Genomic DNA, 24,510 nt, shown 5'->3' on the forward strand with positions numbered 1-24,510 from the left:
ATTGATTTATTGCCAAACCAGTTCTTCCTTTGTGGCAGCGCTTTGGCCTAATGTAGGTCTGGTTAAAAGACAGTTTCTTTAACTTTTACCATCAAAGACTTCAGCCAGTATTCTGCCATTACTTAAAATTGGTGTACTACTTCATGTACCTCTTTCAAAACATCAGTTTTTGAGTTTTTCCTCCCACTGCTGGTATGTTGAAGTGTAACATGAGTGCTATCTCACAGACCCATCTGTGCAGCCCAGATATTGACCCAACTTCCTTTTGCAAATTTCTCTCCCTCCCTGCAAGGGTGGAACATACAAAGGACTGACTGAGAAGAGCAGAAGAGGGAGAGTCAGTCAGTGAGAGCCAAAGTGAGTGGGAGTGAGTGTGTTAAAGAAACAAACTGCTGGAAAGATTCAACCAGAGAATCAGAGCCGGATTTCTTTCATTTAGAAATGCCATGCTAACCAGATAACTGTTGATCTGTGAAGACTTTAAATAAGAGAGAAAGAAAAGAACTAGGATACTGGTAAAGGAAAAAAGAGAAAAGTGACAGAATCCAAACGGAGCCAGAGGACATCTTGAGAAAAAGAAGTCGACCCTCCTCTTCTTTGGAATCTGATACTCAGCTGTGAACACAATTCTGCATCCAGGTGAGTGTTTGTTACTTGGGTTCATACACCCCACGGAAGCTACATCTGTTCCCATGTTTTCAAATATGCTCTTTACTTTTAGGTGTGAAAGATATAATTGTTTTTTAAAGCCTAATAGTCTTAGCACATGGTGTCCTGTCAGCCATGTAGAACTAACCATAATTTTAGTGTTAAGATGCTGATAACAGTGAATGCACCGATGTGACTCAGCATTGTTACTAGACGGACTGCTGAGTTTACAGGAATATCTGACACTGAAGTGCAGGAACCTGTGGCTGTGTTTGCTCTCACCATCTGCATCTAATTCACTACTCACTTTTTTTTACCTAGTATCTATACTTCAACCTAAGTATTAACTTAAGTTTTTTACTCCAGTGAAAGTACTGACTTCAAAACTGCTTGAAATATAAACATAAATGTAATGTAAGGGATAAATCAAAGTCAAAATCAATACGCTTTTTCAAATTTGACGGGGAGTTTTAGAAACAATTTGCTCGTGGTACTTGAGTCGCAGAGCATGCAGCACATTCAAAAGGAGTTGCTCGGCATCCAACCAAAAAAATCGATTCCAGGTACAGCTAGGGATGTAGAAGGGTTGGCCGGAGTGTGACGGGACTTGTGTCATGTGCAGATGCGATGGATTGCGTACAAACCCATAGGGATGGTATGTGGAATATATATACCATATATATAGGGATGGAATGGTCTATGTTTATACTTCTGTTAGAATAATTTCATTATCAAGAATAGACAGAAACCTCTTAAGTTGTAATAGAGTTTGTTTACTTGCAAGTAGAATCCGTTTTACAGTACTCACAGCATCAGTGAAGAAAAACAAATGCCCAAAAAGCTTTCTACATCAGTTCTTGTAATACAGTGCAGAATGAGATAAATCACACAGTCACAATAAAGCAGTAATGTTGACTCACACAGGCCAGGGGCGCCTGTTCTTTTCCCAGCGTCACACCGTGCTCCAGACAAGGACAAGGCAGCGGCTCCCAAATACCGGAGAACAGCAGTAACATTGTTCTGTCTTGTCATAATACAAACAGTTTTAACACTGATCAGATAAAAACTATGTACAGTATGCAACGGAATGTACTAACACATCCCCACTTTTAGAACTCTTTGCATCCTCAAAAATACAATAATGCAGATTCAAAACGTCTGTAGATTAACATAATTCCATTTATATTTTTACCACACATCAACAATTTAATGATCTCAATTAACGCCAGTTGTTCCTAAACATGTAAGACAGGAACAGATGAATTACACATATTTGCAAAACAGCTTCTCTTGTCTTCGATAAAAAAATCTTAAACCCAGTAAAAACAGTTGTAAATGTACCAATGGTACATGCAGAATGTTCCAAACAGGTGTTGGATGGACATGCTGTGGCCTGTTCTGTCGTAGATCTCCATTTAACTGCCAAGTTGTCTGTGACGCAGGGAGATCTCCGTGATATTTTCTCTGTCCCAAAGATTTTAGTTTCGGAATTTTTTCCAACCAATATGACGGATCTCATCTACTTTGGAATATTACCATCAGTCTTGTTTAAAGTACTTGAAAGTGCTACTAATACATGCTCTACTTCCAAAAAGGATCTTTTGACTAGTCACCTTTTACAATATTAGTGGAGTAAAAGTCTCAAAGTATCTGATATTTCTCAGATTCTTCTTTTGTACTTTGGTTATAAACTTTATTGTGGCTTCCTTATAGTAATAAAACATAATATTAAGGTTTCCACTCCTTGTTAAACATCAATTTCAAAGTCTTTCCCAGAACTTTCCAGGCAAAATTACCTCAAGTTAAAGGACCAAACACTGCATATTTGGAGAGTTCAACAAAGAGCAAAGTAGAAACAGAATTTTCAATTTTGCATGAGGAAGGATCTTTCACTCCAACAGATGCAAACATTTGTGTGGGTGTACTGTTATCTTTATCAGCCCTCGTCTGTTCCACCGGCGGCAGCGCCTGCAGCAAGTACTTCCATTATTATGCTTCCTCTTCCTCATCCTTAGTTGAGGCCTATGGTTTTGGCAATTTGCAACAAACAGGCATTACATCACCGACATTTGAATGGCGCGTGCATCAACGTGTAATCTAGGAGCAATGATCCACTGCTTTGTTGCAGTCTCACAAATTTGTGCTGATTTTTATTTTGTACAAGTAAGGGAGATGCTTAGTGGATATGTAGTGGAGTAAAAATACTGTAACAAAAAAAGTAAAATATTGTACTTTGTACACACAAAATAGGGTACAACTATTATAAAATATGACCTCCATGGGCCCTCAAAATTCCTGTGTTCCACATTATTAGCCAATGATGTGGCCCGGTTTTCCAGAAGGGGCTTGTGTCAAAATCTTTGTTGGTTTACATTATGCTCATATACAACTGCATAATGCAATGCAGTATTTCATTGTCTTAGCAACTAAATGAAGGCACAGACTAATAAGTGGTGCCAAAAAAAATATATATATATATATAATATATGTTGTCCTAGATGGATAACAACAGAGTGCCAGCATGTTGCTGGTGTCCCATTCCTGTTTAAATGTTGAACCACAGATGTAGTGTCCGGGTTGACAACGTTCAATTCAATTCAATTTTATTTATAGTATCAATTCATAACAAGAGTTATCTCAAGACACTATACAGATAGACCACACTCCAGAATTTACAAGGACCCAACAGTTCTAGTAGTCTCCTCCTGTTCCAAGATCAGAAGGCCATTTTATTCAGGTCCCTACGAATTTAATGTTCTGTTTATGCTATCCCACCATTAAAAGCTTGTTTTGATTCCAAGTTTGCAAAAATGTTTCCACATTCACACATTTACCATACACTACTTACATCCCGTTGTTCATAAACTTCTTTACTTCTGCACACATGTGGAAATCTAGTTTGCAGTATAAATATTTATCTATATCTTTGCATGCAGCAATGGAACATAAGTAGCCGCTAAGACACTTAATAGTCAACGGCTTAAAATCATTAATAGTCTGGATATCAGGCTGCACCATTAACACTTTTGTGGCTTACAAATAACACATCCTAAATCCTAGTATGCCTAACAGCCGTATCAATGTCCTCGTGCTGAATATGATCCTAGTATTAGGGCTTTTGTATCTGCAGGCAACCAGCTGTGTTTACACTGTGGGCTAATGCAGTGTACACACATGCATACACACATGCCTGCACACTCGCACGGACTGCTTCTGGAAACTGCAAACACACTGCCCAAACAGCATGCAGTGCATGGTCATGCCTGGGTTCAAAGCTCCAGTTTGATTATACAATTTGTATAATAGACTTAAAGGTGTTGGTCTGAGCCTAAAACCTGGGAACAAAGAAAGATTTCTGAGTGAATATTTTGTAGCAGTGGGCAGATACACTGTAAAAATATTGACGTCACCCATTGGTTTGTGGACTGCCGTTTTAGAATCCTCAAATTTGGGCATACGATCATCGCCAACTTGTTTTTTTGTGTAATGATTTTTGACGAGAGGGTAGAGCTTGGAAGGAAGACGCGGCCAAGGATGCATGGTTCATGGTTCCAATGGCGCTGTGCTAAGGTAAACGCTGAAGAGGCAATGTTGCCAACCTTTTTGGAAGTGAGTCATCCACACAAATTGGTGCCATTCATCTGCATGCACTGCAGTACACGGAAAAAAGGCCAACTTTCCCTTAAATTACCAGCTAAAGCTAGCCATAGCTAAATAGTTTGGATTGCAGGATGCTGAACAAGACATTTTAAGGCAACCAAAATGTTCCAACAACCTTTTGATGAGGTGAGAGGGTCTAAGTTTAAGATGAAAACACAGACAGACACCCAAAAAGAAGTTCATGGCAATCTAATGGACACAGTGCCACGGTTAGCATTGCTAAACATCTGTCCTGATTGACAGGTCGGATGTAGCCACGCCCCAAAAGCATGCCCTGCTTCCCTGTCTAAATAATTTAAATGCACCATAGAGAATAGGACATGTAATAATATATCTCTTTTAATAATTGTCCAATCTTTTTCTCTCGCACAACTATTTTTGCCCCAGCTCTGTACAGAGTTTAGAGCCCTCCATGACCATTCAAATTGGTTAAATGAAATGCCAATAAACCAGAACACGTTTTCCTCACATCCCCAAATGCTATGTGTGGAGTTACCAGACTTTCCTTTAGCGTGCTTTGAAGGGGGGTCTGGCAAAGTGAGATTACATTAACACCAACTCACTACTGCTTTTATTTTGAAAGTCAGAAGCCAGTAACAAAAGTCTTATTGGTCCCATGAATGCATCTTGACTGAACATGCCTTAATTTTTTTCCTTTACAGTTTATTAATCTGTGCACAATTGTTATTTTGTGTTTGCGTGGGGATAGCACGGATAGCTCAGTTGGTAGAGCGGGCGCCCACATGTTGATGATGATGTTGTTTACTCCAACATGCTGACTATCATCCCCCCCCCCCCCCCCCCCCCCCCCCCCTTCACGTTGTCAACTGTCCAATCAAAAAGAAAGGCCAAAAAAAGCCTCTGTAAATATGCTACAGAGACAAATCAAAATTTCACGTTTTGCTTAGTTTGTCAATACTAAAAATATATCCACCATCAGTATTATTTTCTCCATACTCAGGGCTTAGAGAAGAATGAGAACATCAAAGTGAACCGTGTTCTTTTTATTAATACAAAGGTAGCCGCAACATTCATCCATGCTACAGTACTATTATTACTGTACATAGACATCTCAACCGCAAGTCCCATCCTGCAACAGTCCTGTGTATTTTAGACCACATACTTTTTGCATTATTCACTCATTTGCATCAGTGGGGTTCAAAACATTTGCTTACTTTCAGAATGATATTCAAATTATTACTAGGGAAAGACACGCATGTCAGCGTGTCAGTGCACTCAAACACAATATGTAACACCTACAGATTATTCAATTTTGAGGAACACTTTGATTCCAAAGACCTTCTGGACAATCTAAATGCTTATGAAATCTTCTAATTTGTAAACATAAGTGCAAAATTTACTGTAAAAATATGTGGTCTTCCTCAGAAACATCACCATGATCATCTTATCTAACTACCAATGCTGCTCTGTTGACGTGTTGATCTCGGGAAAGCCAGAGAGTCACTTGATAACCACCTTTGAAGGGTTAAGGGGCTTGGGTGTAGGTAAAGCCACTTATCCAGAACTTATCCACTTCATGCTGTATTGCTGGGTACTATAGGTTTGAGTTGAAGCTTTTCACCGACTGCAAGTCCTAGGTGGACCCAGAGCATGCTAGGAATTGTCGGCCTCTCAGCTAATTTAACAGCTGATTGGTTTAGAATCAACTCAACATGATGACGTTTTGTATGAAGTTTTTATTGATTTTGAATCAAAGGGTTTTTAACTGCCATTTGTCTGATTTAAAGGCTTATTCTGTACAGAACACACGTTGTGTGTCTGATAGTGCCATTTCAAAGTCAAAGAGACTAAATCTGTTCAGATCATGGATCACATACAATCTATTGTTAATTAAAAACGGCAACCGATCTTATGTAGAGCATATGGGAGTTACTCTATCACAATTAAAACAACTAGAGACTTGTACAAGCTGATATGTGGGTCTAACACATTTAAAAAAAAAAGGGAATCAGACCACAGTGTTTCTGTCACTTTCTGCTCAACCTGAAGGCTTCTCGAAACAGCTAGAAACTTTCCGACTTGAGAGCAGATTTTGGTCACCGGCCCCGGCTGCTGCTGCCTTTTCGCGTCCAATTTACAGGCGAGGTGCAGTTCATCTCAAATGAGCTTCTTGTCTAAATGGTAACATAATTGAGATATAATTGATGCAATTAAGAGTTGTTTGGTCCAGTGGGAGGGGCTTAACATATATAAACCACTGGCCACCTAAGCATGGGGGTCAGTCAATCAAAAGACAGGTGTCGTGTAACTTTGAGAAACTTTGCGAGTGAAAACCTTGTGATTTTAAAAATACGTTTTTTGTTTTGTTTCTTATGTTTATGATGTAGATGGCCTGCATTGTTTAACTACTTTTTCGAGAAAAAAAGGACCTTCACGTTTAGCAACTCAAGCCATTGTGTTAGCAACTTTTTTGTTCAGATTCCAAACGCTTTAACATAATGCTTCTGGAGCAGCAAGACAGGAGTTCAATTCAATGTTACTGATAGTGTCAAATCACAACACAAGTTATCTCAGGACACTTTACAGATATAGCAGGTCTAGATACCACACTCTATAATTTACAGAGAGCCACAAATCCCCCCAAGAGCAAGCATTCGGTATGTACAGTAAGTGGCAGAGGCAAGCACCCACATGTTGTCAGGTAAAGTGGTCATCAACATGCTGTTATGTGTTTATGTCCTTAGATGGAAGTCTACACTGTAACAGTGGCAACTGGAACATCAGAGTATTCAGGAACTAACAATTACATCTTTGTGACCCTGGTGGGGGAGAAAGGAGAGAGTGAGCGCACCCTGCTAGACAACCCTGGACTGGACTTCTGTCGCGGAGCAGTGAGTGCGAATAATAAGCATGCTGATGTGTGTTTAAATTAGATTACAGACTACTTTAAATTTGATTTTCTTCGGGGCTGAATTATGTGGTATCAGATTGGTGCTTGAGTAGCACCGATACCAGCGGTGATAACAGAGCCTTTTCCAACACTGATATTGGTATATCTGTAGTTTAAAAAGTGATCAAAGGTATAATTTAATCCTTTCTCCGCCATCTTTGTCAGGTGGATCAGTACAAGGTAACCAGTCCTTCACATTTAGGCTCTCTGCTGCTGGTCAGACTGCAGAAACAGAAGTACTGGTTGGAAGATAACTGGTTCTGTCGCTACGTCACAGTGGAGCCTCCAGGTGGAGACAAAGTGCTGACTTTCCCTTGTTACCGTTGGCTCATAGGAGACGTCAAGGTGGAGATAAGAGAGGGAACAGGTGGGTAAGACTCAAAGCATTTAGAATCCTTTCATGGTCCCTGATGGTCAGCTGTATTGGTACCGTTGAGCAAGGCAACCAACTCCAAAAGGATCCCGTGGAGATGGGATCTGGTCTGTAGCCGACTAGTTATCCAGGGCTGTAGCTCTTACATTGCAATGGATACATTGCAGGGTGCCATTCTCATTAATTTGACAGCCAAGGATCAAACCCTGGGTTTTATTTTTTATTTTGACACAGTGACATGCAAATCCCCATGTGTGGATTCATTCTGCTGTTTTATAATCCTTTGTCCAACTGAACCTGCTATGAACCAGCCTGTACTGAGATGGCTAAATTAGTGAAGACTCAGAGGAGCAGTGCACAGTTACTTTCCATTTTAGCGTGAAATTATTATGTGGAACAAAGGCGAGAGAAAGTTTTGATATGTCCATCGCAACTACAACATGGATAAGGTTGGGAAAGATGGTGCTAATGTGGCCCATAAACTGTGGGGACGATATGGCTAATGCTAGGCTACTTATAAATACTTGGTTTTGTTTTAAACAGGTTTATTAGCATTCAGGATTTGGGTTCCATCCCCATTTTTTTGTAGCAATACCACGCAACTGGACAACAATTGGTTGCAAGGCTGAGGACAATTCCTGTGGGCCTGATAATTAATGTAATATATCCATGCATAACCCCAACCAAAACTAGAAGAAGTACCAAATAAGGTTTTCCTATCAAACAATGAAAATGTAAAAATGGCCTTGTCGTGGGAGAATAAATTGATGTTTTGGGGGTGGGGGGGTCAGTGGTCATGAGTCCCTGTACAACTGTAATGTTGCTTAAGGTGCACTTTCCTGTCTCACTTCTCTTCCTGCCTGTGTAGCGAAGACACTGAGGGACGACTCCTTACCTCAGCTGCTGGCACACAGGAAGACAGAGCTGCAGGAGAGACAGACCACTTACAGGTCAAACACACACAACACAAAGATTTACTCTCCATACTGGATGTGAGTTGCATGTATTAATTTTGTATATTGCTGTGTGCTTCTGTCATTCAGATGGGTAACATGGGCTCCAGGGATCCCCAGATGTGTCGACGCTAAAACAGAAACAGATTTACCTCAAGACGCCCGCTTTGACAATGAGAAGAGGAGCGACTTTGAACATTCATTACACTATGCGTAGGTCTTGCGCACACACATTCACACACACATGTACATTTGTTTTTCAACACTTGTGAGGACCCTGAACAGACAATACATTTGACAGTTCAGGGTAGCTAGCCTCTAACCTTAAAGGCCCTGACACACCAAGCTGACCGTTGGCTGTCAGTCCTAGTTGGGCTGACGGTGAATGACCGTCGGCCTAGTCTGTGGGGTGTGTTCCAAGCACCCCCCTTCATCTGCCTTCTTTTGGCTTGAAAACAAGAGTGAGGAAAGGCATACACAAGGCTCGTTTTTCATCTCATCTGATCTATCCAATACACATATAAGGGCTTTCAAAAATTACATTTGAATGTTCCTTTTAAAAAACACAGGTACAACCGATAGGAATAACTATTTTTGGGACATTATGTCCATGAGATGACCTACAACAAGATATACAGAATTACTGCACATACTATACATACTTTATTCCAACCATAACATGTCTTTTAAAAGATCTCTTCATACCCACACATTACAATAAAAGTTAAAAAACTAATATTCTACTCAGAGATATTTAATACAAAAACTGTAATAGCCCTCTCTCTATGCACCGCTAAACAATTAGCCAGCTAGCAATAGCATGCAGGCTAGCTTTCTAAGCAGCCGGTCAGCCTCTAAATTAGATAGATAGATAGATGTTTATTGATCCCAAGAAAAATGGGAAATTCCAGTGTTACAGCAGCAAAATCAATCACAAAGCACAGAATATAAATATAAATGAAATACTAGGAAAAATATGCACACATGCAATATACATGAAATAATAATATGAATAAAATAAAAGAACAAATATTTGAATATGTACAGGATTATAAAACTAAAATGTTAAACTGCTTAAACAATATGCTAAAATGTATGCTAAATGTAAATAAACCAATTGTGCAGGTTGCCCTTAGTGCAGTAGTGTGGTGTCTAAAAGTCAAATGTAACAACTTGATGTCACAGACGTCATGGCAACTAGTCCCTGGCCGTCGGCTGGGTGTGTCAGGGCCTTAACGTTTACCATCACAACTAAACGCATACCTTACCCTTACCTAAACATAATTTTAAACTTGAATTTAAAATCAAGTTCAACCCGTCAGATGAGAGTTGAGCTTCTACAATGTGCAGTCTATCTCAATGCCCTCTCTCTTCTCTCCAGCTTGCTGGAGTTGTCTCTGAAGAAGATGGCCATCAGGTTTGGAAAATCCTGGAATGACCTGGACGATTTCAAACGGATCTTCTGGAAGCTGCGTAGTCCCATAGCTGGTGTGTATATACACACTATGTACTCCACCCAAAACCTGATGAGAAAAATGACGAAAAACTAATGGCTGGGCAGTTTTCTATTAGACACTACATTTCTAATACACGAGATATGTGTAATGTTTGATAAACACTACTGGTTCTCAAACCTTTTTTAATAATGTACACCCTGGGGAATATTCTCTGAGCCCAAAAAAAAACGAAGCAATTTTTGGTAGAAAAAAAGTCTTTATAAAGAGTTACATCACAGCGCTGGACCACCACTGTCTGATTTACAAAACAACAACATTGCAACTGAAAGAATCCATAATAGGTGAGGGTACACTTTCTAGTTAAAAATGTGTGTAAGAGTTTGTGTTTTCTGAAGTTAGATGAGTTTAAATTAACATATTGAAACAAAAATCTCACGTACCCCCCTGCAGTACTCCAAAGTACCCCTAGGGGGTACCCCATTTGAGAAACACTGCCTACACAGTTACTTGTGTGAGACCAGAGGTTTAGTTCACTGAGTGGTTTCACACAACTAAGTAGTACTATGACAAACCTGAGACAAACTGTGACTTTCTTCACTTGCAAAATTATCTTTTAAATTGACGGACTTCATAAGTGTAAATCATGGCTCAATTCAAATGGGATTGAACATGTATCATCTCTCACATTTCACTACCCGACCTATTTTTATGAAATAAAGTCCCATGGGGTCCAGCGGAAGCAGATGGTCTTGCCTTTCTAGTAAACATTTACTCACCAGATTTAATCACTCACCCAACATGTGTGTGCGTTTCACTCAGAGTACTGCATGGAGCACTGGAAGGAGGACTCCTTCTTTGGCTACCAGTGTATGAATGGCTCGAACCCAAGGATGATCAAAAGTTGCAAGAAGCTTCCTGAGAACTTCCCTTTGGTAGCAGACATGGTGCAGAGCTCCATGGCTCCCAAGACCAACCTGGACAAAGAACTTAAGGTGGACATATGGTCTACATCTGTTAATCATCTAGACAGGGTTTAATGTAACTCCATAAACTGCAGAATTGTTTTACTTACTGTATGTCTTGAACCTGGTCAATCATTTAATTCTGCTTATTTCCTGTCCAGGCAGGGAATATCTACCTGTTAGACTACGCCATCTTGGATGGGGTTCCCACCAACACAATCAGGGGTAAACCTCAGTACATCGCTGCTCCACTCTGTCTCCTGTACCAACATCCAGATAACGGACTCATACCGATTGCTATACAGGTACATCGTTCACACCTATAAAGCAGACCTGCACTATAATAGTGAATGACCTCAACGTGTCACTGATGTGCATGCACACAATCACACAGACCCACATTATATTCAATAAAACTTTGGTACCTGTATATTTTGCAATTAAGTCTTTGGGGGAAATGGTTTTGGGATTTTCTTTTAGAACGAGTTGTTAGACAATTAAAGCTTTTGTGCATGACTTTTTGATATTAATGAATGTCCGTTACATTCAAGTCATTGCCAAATGAATTGCTAAAAACTGATTAAGACTTTCAGCTCCACACAACTCTCTGTATTTCTCACTATGAGTTGGTTCAGAAGATTGTGTCATCTGGTGACTTTCCCACGCAGAAGCTCAAGGAAAGATAATTACCTCTTCTAAAGAGTCCATCATGTTTTATGAATCCTCCGTGCACTCCTTGGCTACTAGCAACTGTGTGGAGGAGGGCTGAGGGTGTGTGTGCAATCACAGAAGTCTTGTATCATTTGGACGCACCAACAGTTTTGTTGTCATTACTTAGAATTCTTCATGGGGGCAACAGTAGATTTAAATATGACAGTATTGAATATGAAAGTCTAAGAATATTAAATGAAAACCCTAAAAAAAAGGATTAGTGAATGTATCCTGAGAATACTGAAAATATGAGATTGTTGAATGAAAACCTGAAACTTCAGAATGTGTACCTGAGAAATATTGACAACATAAAACTGAAAATACTGCATTTAAACCTGAGAAATATTTATACAATCTCAGAATACGGGATGTCATTTTCCCAAAACATTCTGAAAAAACTAAGGTAAACCTGTGAACAAGTTGTAAAAATCTAAAAACTGAAAGAAGGAAAGTGAATGGATAATTATTATATACAATTAAATTATATGAACATCAAAGAAAGGCTGTATAGCATTTTAAAATCCTATGTTGCAGGTACTACTCTAATATAATAATCATGTCAACATCATTTTGGTTTTAAATATATTATATATTATTTTACCTTTCATATTTATTCTGTTTTATTGTGTGTAATTTTCATGTATTCATCATGTATTGGAGAGTGCCCAAATTAAGCCCCTCTCATATTTTGCATCTCTCCATCAAATCTTATACTGATTATGTGTATATCAATCAATAGGATTTGCATATGTGTAAACCAATAAACTAAACTAAACCCTACAGTGGAAACAAACCTCGTGAATAAAATCTGAACTTCATAAGGTCTGGGAGGTCCTAGATAGGTAAAGTTCAGGTTTCCTTTTATGCGGTGGAACAGGACTGTAATAGTTTCCTTTCCTTGTCTTCAGCTAGAGCAGACTCCAGGCCTGGACACGCCCATATTCCTGCCCAGAGACCCGCCCCTGGCCTGGCTATTGGCCAAGATGTGGGTGCGTCACGCTGAGTTCCAGGTGTTCCAGCTGCTGTCTCACCTGCTCAGGACTCATCTGGTGGTGGAGGTGTTTTGTGTAGCTACTCTGAGACAGCTGCCTGCTGTGCACCCTATATATAAGGTGAGCCCTATTATTCAGAGCTATAGTTTTTTGGGAATATTTAGGCCATGTCTGAGACAATTTTTTTTTTCATAATGTGGCTTTTAGCCGGGTAAATACCATAAACATTTAAAGAAATGAACCAACAGATCCCGTTGTTCTGGACAGAGACCAGTGAAGGATATTAGAAGCACTGTTCCGGTGATGGTTGAGCGTTACTGCGCAGCCTCCAACTGAGGTTGACAACGTAGATGTGACGTGAGCAACGTGTCTGAAAGTTGTAAGTCTTCTGGTAGCTGTGCAAGAGAAATCTCAACCATTCCCAATCTTGCAGAGACGGAGAGCGTAGGAGATAACATAGGCAAAGGCTAATTACTGCTAACTAAAATGCTAGTTAACATTATTAATTAAACCTAAAAAGCTAATGTAAGTCCAAACTGTCTGCGAGCTTACCCTGTACTATACGGTGATTCCTCTACTGTGCAACAGTAAGTCATGTGATTATGACACAATTGTTAGCCTATTTGTACAAAAACGTCTGCTACGGAGCCACAAGGTGAGCTACAAGGTAAAGGAGCCTTTATACATTGTTGTGTTTCTTTAGAAATAAACAACGGACAAATTGAGTCTTGAAACACTGCAGATGTAAAGTTATTTGCTGTCAAAGTGGTGCCAAAATGAATGGCAGTCAATGGGTTGCTAACAGCGGGCGATGGCTTGGTAGCATCAAAATGGCGCCATATGAGCTACGCTTAGAGAGGAGAGGCTTACCCCCTTGGTAAATACCTAATTTTAGCAAAAGCAAAAAATATTAAAGAGCCCCTATTATACGTTTTCTCTGCACCATGATGGTACTTCTGGGGTCTACTAGAGTAGGTTTACATGCTTTGATGTTCAAAAAACATTTTATGTTTCTCATACTGGCCATTGCTGCAGCTCCTCTGTCTAAATAACTAGCTTTGCTTGTTCAGGCAGCACCAATGGGCAGCACATATGAAAACTGGACTTCTCAATCTGTGACATCACTAATTGAGGAATTTCAAATAGAAATGTGGATGAGGCATTTCAGACAGTAGAGGAAAAAGGGGGAGAGAAAGATTCATTTGGAGTGAAATGTTTGAAGTGGAGTGAAACTTTATACATCTATTACATGCACAATAAACCATATTACACACTACAAGAAAATAAAAAAAAAAGATTAATAAGGGCTCTTTAATAAATTAGGCAAATGTAACTTTTCATCCATCCACACAACGTTCACTACACTTTAAAACAAGGCTGCGTCTAGAAAGATCGCCCGTTACTCCAAATCGTTCATTCCCTCTGTTATTAAGTTGCTGAATGCAAAGTAACTGACTGTAATGTATTTTCCACAAACGTAATTTTGGTTATGTATTTTAAAATGGTCGATTGAAATTTCTTATGTATGTGCAATATCTTAATATTTTCAAGCTGACACTCTCCCATATGCCTTTTAAATTGTGCTCCCTCTGTCCTCTAGGGGACTGTAGTAACTGAATTTCTCTGTGAAGATAAATAATCTGTAATGCACTAAGGAGACAGGAAGTATTTACCTTTTCACACCATTGGGGCTTTTTAAGTTATAGAGAGTCCTTGACATAATAAATCCCTTTAACCTGCAAGCTTTTCATTTGAAACATCTACAGGAAGTGCTGAGGTCAAATGATGGTGGCTTATCAAAAATCTAAAAAACATCTGTCAAAATACAATCCACTGTAAATAACTAGGGAATAAAAACAACCCTGTCACTGTTCGTCATTTAACGTGTGACCTATTAGAGTACAGGTAAATCTTTATTTAGTAACCGCTCAGTTATTCGTTCTAATGTTTGAGACTTTCCTAACACAGGTACTGTATGTTGCACCCTGAGTAGTTTTTTGTGTTTCCCTCCTGCAGCTCCTGGCTCCTCATCTGCGCTACACTCTAGAGATCAACTGTCGGGGGCGCACTCAGCTCATCTCTCCTAATGGCATCTTCAAAAGGGTGCGTCACTCACAAACAGTAGTTTTGGCATTTGGAAGTTAGTGGATGTGGGCTTGAAACAATTTTTTCCAGAGACTGTTAATGCCACTGGGCTTTCCACCTCACCACAGCCACATTATTGATCTTTAAAAAAAAAACAGACACAAGTGCTGTGTTGAACAATGTGATGACTGTTATAATGTGGTTGCTCATAAGCGGTTGTGTTGGTTTGTAGGTTGTGTCCACAGGTGGTGATGGCCTGCTGATTTTGTCTCAGAGGGAGTACAAGGAGCTGACCTACCGCTCCCTGCAGCCTCGCAACGACTTCTCTGACAGAGGAGTATCCCAGCTGAGGAACTACTTCTACAGAGAACACAGTCTAATGATGTGGGAGGCCATATTCAGGTAGCCCATCCTACAACACAAGCTGTGTTCCAACCCGTTCTCTCATTCACTATTCCCTACATAGTGTTTATTAAATAGTCAACTGTATAGGGAACGAACAAACAAGATTTTGGACACTGAACTGAATACATTGTTGCGTCAGTAGATGTGTTGGTTATTTGCATGACAGAGGCATGCACACCCAGCATCAGGTACACAAACCAAAAATACTTTCAACATGTCCCGTAAACAGAGAATAGTAAAAGACTGTATACATAATACAATAGAGAGACTCTAAATAATGTTAATTTATACTTTACTAATTCCACAAGGGAAACTATAATACTGGGTTTAATGATGAACAGTGGCAATTATAGTGACAACTAATGGCAGTGAGTAATAATTAAATAAATAAAACTAAAACTAATACTACTACAACAACTACCACTACTACTAGTAATAATAATAATAATAGAAGTGCAAGCGTTTTTATTATTCCACAGCTTGCCTCCCTACTTGCACAGGTTCCACCAAAACAAGTTCCTTCCAGAGGCTATTTTGCAGAGGCACCATGGCTCCGTGCGGAACCTCCTCCGCAGCGCTGTGGAGGAGAGTCTGGTATTGCGAGACTACTGTAACTGTGCCTCTTCCTTCAGTTTTGTCTCAGGTATGGTTAGCCTGTTCTACCAGTCAGACCAGGATGTGCAGGAAGACCTGGAGCTCCAAGCCTGGATCAGAGACATATCACAAGAAGGCTTTGCAGAGCTCCCCAACTTTGGTCAGTTATTGATATTTTAATACTTTACATTTAAAAACCCTTTTTCAACTGCGATTTTTTTTTTTTTTACAAATCTTCAATCTTACAACCATTCATGTGAAGTGCTGTAAAGTTGTATGTGTTATTTATTTGAATGTTGATGGTGGATGTATGTTCAGGTCTGTCCAGTACGCTCAGTACCAGAGAGGAGCTCTCCACCCTGCTGTCGGTGTCCATCTTCATCAGCACAGCCCAGCATGCTGCCACTAACAACGGACAGGTGCTGAGCACTCACACACCTACTCACTGGGACGTTTATGGATGATGCCAAAGATGGAGTCAGCTCTGAGCTGTACGGAAGAGGATTAGGGCCACTTTAGTCTATATCCATGACCTTGCACTTCCAGGATTGCTCTAGGAAATTCCGCCGTATGTCTTTTCTGCTGGATGGCCGTTAACTACCTCTTTCTGTGTTGGTGTTCTAAATTCCGGTGGATTTATGAGGACTGTGGTTAACTGCTCCTCAGACAGCTAGCTAGACTATCTGTCCAATCTCAGTTTTCTTTTTGGCAACTAAAACAACCTTTGAACGTACACATCTTCCACCAAAACAAGTTCCTTCCCGAGGTTCTATTTCCGAGCCACCGTAGCTCCGCTCGGCACTTAGCACCGCCCATGACGATTCTGATTGGTTTAAAGAAATGTCAATAAACCAGAGCATGTTTTTCTCCCATCCCAAATTGCTGTGTGGACTAGCCAGACCCTCCTCCGCAGCGCTGTTGAGAAAGGTCTGGCAATGCAAGACTAAGTTCACATTAGGGCTTAGTCCCTTTGTCTTGTGCCGGTCTCCCTGTCAATGCCTCTTGTTTGTGTGTTTGCCTGTGTCTGTTTCTGAGTGTGAGCTGGGGGCTTCGTTCTTGCTGTTGTGTTTTTGTTGTGTCTCCCTCCTTCCGATATTTCCTCTCTTTGTTTTGGAGTGAAACATTTGAACGCAAGGAAGGATTGTGGAAAAGGTGCACTGTGCCTTCTTCGGTGTGTGAAGTGTACTTTTCTGTATGTTGTCACCTGGACCAGGTTTTGCACTTTTGTTTGGCTGTTTGAACAAAAAGAAAATTGTCCCCAATCCTCTTCCATAAAAGTGTGATTGTAATTCGGATTTTAATTCCATGCTTAAAGTCAGCATTATGACAATAAGCATGGAATTCTGAGATAAAAAGTCAGAATTATGACTTTAAATGTAGAACTCGGATACATTTTTCACATTGGCCCTACTCCTCTTCCATAGAGATGCCCCGGTGAAGTTTTGCTAAAAGAATATTCTCTTTTTTTAAATCCCACATCCTATACACAGTGACAGTAACTGATCCTCTTTCTGTTGATGTTTGTTTTTCAGTTTGACTGGTGTGCCTGGGTCCCCAACACCCCCTGCACCATGAGACACCCCCCACCAACAGACAAGGATGCTGTTACCATGGAGATGATCATGGCCACCCTTCCTGATGTCAGCCAGTCCTGTGTGCAGATGGCTATCACGTGGCATCTGGGCCGAGCTCAACCAGACGCAGTGAGTCCATCTCTGTCTGGTTTACAGGGTGTCAATGACAATACTCCATTCTGATTGGACAAATGACAAAATACCACAGCAGATGGCATTTCAATTATCCCATATAGCTGGTCTGTGGAGCTGATCTGACATGCTACACCACCCACTTTTATTTTACAAGGAAATAATCCTATTGAGACTGGGAATCTCTTTTTAAAAGTCCTGGCCAAGACAGCAATATAATCCCCATATAAGTCCCATATAAAAATATACAGTAAAAACAACATAAAACAGGAAAAGACAGTTGGCATTTAAATGTCATCTCAACACAATCGCCAGTGGTGCTCAGTAACAGCATATGTGCATTTAGTACTCAAATACTTCTTTATCTTAATTTTAAACTGTGTCATTGTTGGTGATTTTGCCATTTATCCCCGGATAAGGGTGCAAAAACTTTAAAGGCACTTTCACCAAAGAGTCTGCATTCAGAGAATGTCATACATGATTCGCCCATATGATCAACAATTACATTTCCTCATGGTGACTTCAGGCATCAGGGGAGAACATAAGTAAAAAGGCAGTTTACAGAGTGTGGCCTTAAAAAAGAAAAATATACCAAAGCTCCAATCTGCGACAATGCATGGAAGGCCGAACAACGCTCTCATACAAGCTACAGTGATGAGTGCGAAAACTGGAATTAGTTACAAATCTTAGTGCTGCATGGTACACCAAATCCAGCATTTTAACAGAAGATTGATTTGCATGTATAAAATGTCACCATAATCCAGCATGGACAGAAATGTTGCTTTTATTAGAGTTTTTTCTCGCAAGGCAACAGCCTTTGTTTCTATAATAGACACCCAACTTAGTTCCTGTCTCTTTAGTAACTTCCTGTTTTCTCCTGCCTAGATTCCTTTGGGCAAATACACAGACGAGCACTTCACCGAGGGGCGGGCCCATGAACTAATTGACAAGTTCAGAGCGGATCTGGTGGAGATTGAGGGCCACATCATGAGTCAGAATGAAGGACTGGAGCTTCAGTACCTTTACCTCCTGCCTAGCCGGATAGAAAACAGCATCACTATATAGAAAGACTAACAGACTCACTTCTTCTTTAGTTTTGGCGCTTGGAAACAAATAGGCATTATGTCACCAACTGGGACCGAGCGTGCATTAACTTGCAACCAAGCAGCAATGACATACATTACAAATTTCTTCTGATTGGATTTTGTGGCAATGGTTACAGTAGGTGAAAAGTATACATTTTATTTTTGAAATGTAGTGGAGTACAAGTGAAAGTTTCCAGCAATATGAATAACGAAGTGAAGACTGAATGAGAAAATCGTTCGTAAGTATGTTTTCCATGACACTTTTTATATCAGCCACTCACTGACTAAGTTAAGCTCATTTTGTCAAGCTTCACTTTTTGTCAGTGCACTCTTGTCATTTTTTCATACGGCCAATATTTTTGTTTTATGTAGTATCATCCCTTTATTATGGAACTTACATTCTGGTAATTGAAGCAACAGATGTTAACAGATGATTCAGCTTCAATGTGAAGAAGCTGCATGTTTAAAAATGTAGGGACCGAGCCAGTTCTGCAGAAGTGAAAAATCCACCCTTGTGTCAAATAAACAATATCATTTTTGAAATGAATGCTGGACAATAACCTTGGACATTTGAATAAATGACAACAATTCAAATTATGATTCTCTGAGGCACTGTACAGACAAAAGTCCACGGAAACAAATAATTAGATCTAATGTCATTCTCACATTCCAAACACGGATACTGGTAATAATCAAAAAATACATTCACTAGTACAGTACAGGAAGAAACCGTGAAAATCATTTCACCCCTTGTGATCAGAGGTAGAATTAATCTCATCTTGAATACATAAAAAGGTGCAGAATGTGGATCTGCTCCCACACAACGCCCAGTCTCTCCCCTGTAGTTTATAATTAGGAATTTTAAACCCTGAGACAGAAGTCACAGATCAGAGCTGCGAGCTTCCAAACGCAGCCTCCTGCTGCCAGAGTGCTGCTGGGAGTTCCTCCGGCCAGCGCATGGCACTAGTGCACCAGGTACTCCTGCAGGATTAAAATAATGATCAAGGTTACACAACTTTCACACCTGCTTTATTCCTAACTGCAGTGTTTTCCCTTGCTTTATGGAAGAGTTAGGTGCACGTATTTGGGCAAAGTTTTAGGCATCCTTACTCAAGAAAATGTTATATTTTTCAATGAAAAATGCAAGTTCCATTTGTGTCTCTTTGTGGAATTTTGTATCTTTGTGTTATCTCGTCTGCAACCAATTGTTGTTGTGTTATTAAAGATGTAAATGTCTTAATACTTATCCAACATCTTATTAGCAAAAATTAAAATCTGCCTATTTGTGAAAAAAGTAGCACAATGACAGGCTAACTGGCCCATAGGTAAGGTAGTCACTAAGATAGCCATCCACAGATCCAGTCAATTCTAAGGATTCACTCTGCCACATGTATGTTTAACAATAAACATGACTAATAAAATCATACCAACAATAAATATTTTAACGGCTTAGTATTTTTTGCACTAAAAAGTTTAAATGCTTTAGGCAGCCCATGCATCATTGTAGGTCCAGTTTTATGTGCAACCAAATACTATACAATATGTGTAGTAGGGGGTCCCTGCTCCGTCTCTTTGTGTTGTCTTGTGTCTCTTTTTGGTGATTTTACCCCCTTTGGAATAGTTTTGGGTCTCTGTAGTCATGAGAGCAGGTGCTTTCAGTTAAGGGGTCCTTGGCATAAAAAACATTTAAGACCCCTGCCACCCAAAAAAACTCCTTCAAGGACGCTTGAAACACTGTTCTGCTTCACATTTACTTGCCAGATTAGGAAAGTTTTACTTGCCCTGCGCCTTCAGGGACTTAATGTGGAACCCTGTGTCTGATAAACCTTCAAACTCATGGATCTGTTACTCAAAGCAAATTTCCCCCAGGTCATATTTTAATGTCTCAACGCTAACTAAAATCCACAGCTGTCGGGTGCAAGTCCTAACATCCGCTTAGGACCTATCACTGCAGAAGAAAGTAGCTCAGATTTATCTGCATGAAGAGACACCCCTAGAGCTATAATGTAGTTTGGGGGATTCTGACCTTTGCCACACAAAAAGTCAATAACATTAAACTCAATGAAAGCCACACTAGAAATTAATTCACCTTCCGCTTGTTGAGCTTCATCTGGCAGCAGGAGAAGAATCCAAACAGGATGTAAACAGCAGCTGCTATGAAGCAGTTGTAGCCCACCTTGTTGTACAGGGTGTAGATTCTCTGAGGGTTGGTACTGAAGAGGAACAAACAACATTAGAGCCAAGGTGAAATTGACAGAAGGGCGACATTCCTAAAAAGTCCCAGTTATAAATCCACCTGCTACATCAGCACCACAGATTTATTATTACACAGCACCAGTGTGTCCTCTGTTGATTTTGTAGTGGCGGCCCGCCATGCCAAGATTTCTGCCGCCACGGTAACAGAAATAGGCCAAACGAACAATGTAGTTGCCGTAGTCTTTTAAATTATCCTGATGACATAATGCACCCCCTGTTGGCTGCCGTTGCAATTTAACAACAGTTAGGCCCGTCCAGTTTAACGCCACATATTGTTGCATTGGTGGAGTTTATGTCAAAATGTTCACTTTCTTCCGAGTCGACTATTAAACAAACAGATCCTCTTTTGGCGTTGGGCAAATATTCCATAGTAATCTTTTAGCGTAATATAACTCAAGCGGTCTGAGAGGAAACTAGACTTCTGCACATGCTCCTTTCTTGTTTACAGGCTTTAGAAATTCAAGCCTGTGACAGGAGACTTTAGCCAATCACAGGTCATTTTAGAGAAAGAGTGTTTCTATTGGCCGTTTATTGTCCAGGGAGCGGACATTTGCATATCATAGTGGGTGGTGGTTGTTTTGAGCATCAACAACTTAATTTCCTGTTTTCGGATACACATTTGTGCACCAATTTGAATCTGAAGTAGAAAAACACCGATGACATTTCAAAATATATCAAAGTTATAATGAAAGTGTGTTGTTACGTGTCATTGGGCATTTTTAAGTGGGTATATGTAAATCCTGGAACTTTCTTAGTGGGTATACTGAGTAAACCTGCATATCACATTGACTACACCACTGTTCTAGAAGCAATAAATGACGACTGCAGCACAAATGGAATCGGGACCCATGTATTGTGAAAGAATCCAATCGGGACAAAAGCAGATGGTCCCAGCCGTAGCACGTATCAAGCCTCAGTGCAGCTGTATAGGCAGAGATCCGGAGAGAGGTGTGGTAGAAAAAGCCTTACTCTTGGTGGATGTCTTCATCTGTAAAAGGCACATCTTCAATCAGCAGTGCTGAATGTGTGGTGAAGAAAATCCCCAGCATGGCCTGAGAAAGAGGAGGGACACTCGTCAACATGGCAGGATTGATGGGTTTTGTTGAGTCTCACTCGAGTTTTCATTTAAAGGCTCTGAAAATAGTTCACCGAAACTTGTTTCTGAAAAAAACATTTTCAGCAAGAAATAGGCCGTGCAGTTGCTGAATCTGTCTACATTTCAAAACGACAAAGGTCAATTTAAAAGATTTTCGTCAGATTTTTTAGAGGCTTTTGTCACCATCACCCCGTTCGTCATTCCCGGGTTAGCACTCCACCAATTAGATTGGTCACTGAGTCCGACTGCCCGCTTTCTGATCCAACATGTTGCTGATGACAGCACGACACACAACGAACAGACTCAAGTCATCGACCTCGTTGTGTCAGCGCCTTAAACTCAATATACTAAAATACGAGTTAATTATATATTAGTTATATATTTCATTACATCCAATTCATTTGACCAAACTGCTTTTTGTAAAAGGGCAACATTTATCTACAACATACAGGCATTTACTGTAGGTGGGATGAGTTTCTGTTTGGTCTTTGCATCCGGAACGTACAACATTTTAATTAAAAGTCCTTATTTGCAATAAAGCCTTGCAGCCAGAAAAGCAATCACAAAGAAGTGGCTTAAGCCGGACTCCCCATGTTTCCAGGACCAGTATCATATAGAATTCACGAATTCTTTGTAATAGAAGGAATTAAGTTCTCCATGTGACACTCAAGTTAGTAAATTACAAAAATATCTAGGAGGACTACTATATTTCCCTGAAATGCCGATCCTTTCTTTCTTTAAATTTGGGTTAACTTTAAAATTTTATTTTTATTTATTTGATTTTAATTCTCCATCCAAATAGATTTTATTCTGCAGGCCTATATAGCCTATATACACTTTAAGTGGTAAAACACCCAGTGATTTGTTTGTGCTGTGCTATTTTACGGTTCAACCCTGAAAATCTAGATCACCCTGTAAAGGTTTTACTACAAACATGATTATGAAAACTATGCGATTCTCAATAAGAGAAATAAAAAAGAAACATAAAGAGTGTGGTCCATTACACAGGAAATAATCAAAACTGGAGTTTTTTTTAAATACGCATAAAAACTAAGCTAAACTAAAACAATCAAGGAACCTGCCTTTTGGATCGGGTTTAAGTACGACCGAGTCATGTTTCAGCTTGATTGTAGTCTCTTGAAAATGAAGGTATGATTAGCGAGAATTAAAAAAATATATATATATAGTAAAGCAAAGAATAACACTCACCAGCATTATAACCCCCCACGTGCTCAACACAATCCCACACGCGGCGAGTTTTGGTCCACAAATCAACCAACGCATTACAACACTCGGTTCGGGTTCTTTTAAAAAACAAATGTTGACTGCTGCTAAAACTTCTGTCACTCGGTCAGGTGACTGCAACGAACACCGGAAGTTTCCGGTTTTTAAGGTTTTTAATTATTTTATTTTTTAAATAAATTTACACATTAAACATTAAGTAATGAACATACGGTTACAAACCATAGATTTTGACTTTAAAATATTTACAGTAGACCAACATAAACAGGTGCATTCAAAAGAAAGACGTAATTTGATCTAACTGCTAACTGCCAGCTGTAGTGTTGCGTTCAGGTACTGTCGGTATTACTAAAACATTCAACCAACACAGACAACGAAAAAGAAAATGATGCATTTCTTTATTGCTGTAGGCCTAGTTGCACTTACTTTTTTCTGTCGGTGGGTTTTTGATTCGTACTGGTTATAAAACGCATTGTTGTTATGTGGTTAAGTTGTAAGTCAGTTTAGTAGGTCGTTTAGCCCCGACAAAACGTTTATATAAACTAAAACGGTGGGTTCCTCCGTTGTCAGGGAAACAAAATGAAGGATTTAATGACATCTGATGGTTGGCAGAAATTAGAGCCGCCATATAGGTTTCAATCCCATGTATTGTTTTATTCTGTTATATTCCACTATAATGCAATCATGTCACCATCTTGGTATATTTGTTTTAGCTACACCTTCACAGAATAAGAAATAAAAACAACAACAACTCAAACTACCTACAAACACTGATGTACAAACCATTGGGTGCTCTCGCTATACTACTATTGCACTATTCTTGTTAAACCAAGGCATATAAAGCAAACAAACATGTTATGTTTACCATGCTTTAAGTGAAATAAATATTATAGGTTATGTTGAAATTCATAACATATTACACGGCGTATTTAGGACTACCAGGAGTTTGCATTCAAAGTACCATCAGTTAGCCTTCTGGTAGAATATACACATCATGTTCAGTGGATCAACACAAACCCAGTGTGTAGAGCAGGCCAATGGAAGCCAGAATTAAACTCTTGGAGATGTTGTACACTACTAACAGGGATGTTGTACTTGGGTGGGAATATATTGAGTACCCAGGGCCCAAATACATGCTAGAATGAATGGCGATGGATGCAGGAAGGGGCCAGTACTGAATGCCTTTCTACAGGGCCCAGAATTTTTACAAGGTATAAATAGATAAATAACAGTTATAGTGGTAGGGTATATTTGCATTTTTTTGCTAGTTGTCTATCATTTGGAGAAGTGAGTCATTGCATGTTGAGTAGACTACATAGAACTTGGAGCACTGGCTTTATCAGCTATTCAAGCAAAACATACTTGTCAGAAAAA

At 39.7% G+C, this 24,510-nt stretch overlaps 2 protein-coding genes across 2 annotated transcripts; one reads left to right on the forward strand and one right to left on the reverse strand.

The window, feature by feature from the left end:
- Positions 1-303: 303 nt before the first annotated feature.
- Positions 304-19,225, forward strand: alox12 (arachidonate 12-lipoxygenase). Its single transcript, XM_034856745.1, has 15 exons — positions 304-639; positions 7,014-7,160; positions 7,385-7,586; positions 8,461-8,542; positions 8,636-8,758; positions 9,927-10,033; positions 10,822-10,994; positions 11,126-11,269; positions 12,584-12,787; positions 14,684-14,770; positions 14,985-15,154; positions 15,790-15,911; positions 16,070-16,170; positions 17,284-17,454; positions 18,343-19,225. Exons 2-15 carry the CDS (start codon positions 7,014-7,016, stop codon positions 18,520-18,522), a joined length of 2,013 nt encoding a protein of 670 aa, XP_034712636.1. The 5' UTR covers positions 304-639; the 3' UTR covers positions 18,523-19,225.
- Positions 19,088-23,359, reverse strand: rnaseka (ribonuclease, RNase K a). Its single transcript, XM_034856912.1, has 4 exons — positions 23,104-23,359; positions 21,768-21,850; positions 20,632-20,755; positions 19,088-19,523 (listed from the first exon to the last, which is right to left on the reverse strand). Exons 1-4 carry the CDS (start codon positions 23,176-23,178, stop codon positions 19,506-19,508), a joined length of 300 nt encoding a protein of 99 aa, XP_034712803.1. The 5' UTR covers positions 23,179-23,359; the 3' UTR covers positions 19,088-19,505.
- Between the last annotated feature and the right edge of the window lie 1,151 nt (positions 23,360-24,510).

The sequence above is a fragment of the Etheostoma cragini genome, chromosome 19, assembly GCF_013103735.1.
Source record: "Etheostoma cragini isolate CJK2018 chromosome 19, CSU_Ecrag_1.0, whole genome shotgun sequence".
Taxonomy (NCBI): domain Eukaryota; kingdom Metazoa; phylum Chordata; class Actinopteri; order Perciformes; family Percidae; genus Etheostoma; species Etheostoma cragini.

Excerpts from the sequence above, each read along its gene's own strand:
- alox12 (XM_034856745.1), top strand. The coding sequence starts at position 7,014 with ATGGAAGTCTACACTGTAACAGTGGCAACTGGAACATCAGAGTATTCA. Across the intron at positions 8,543-8,635 it reads GAGAGACAGACCACTTACAG|ATGGGTAACATGGGCTCCAG; the intron begins GTCAAACACACA and ends TCTGTCATTCAG. Across the intron at positions 15,155-15,789 it reads ATGTGGGAGGCCATATTCAG|TTTTGTCTCAGGTATGGTTA; the intron begins GTAGCCCATCCT and ends CTCTTCCTTCAG.
- rnaseka (XM_034856912.1), bottom strand. The coding sequence starts at position 23,178 with ATGCGTTGGTTGATTTGTGGACCAAAACTCGCCGCGTGTGGGATTGTG. Across the intron at positions 21,851-23,103 it reads CGTGGGGGGTTATAATGCTG|GCCATGCTGGGGATTTTCTT; the intron begins GTGAGTGTTATT and ends CCTCTTTCTCAG. Across the intron at positions 20,756-21,767 it reads GATGAAGACATCCACCAAGA|TACCAACCCTCAGAGAATCT; the intron begins GTAAGGCTTTTT and ends GTTCCTCTTCAG.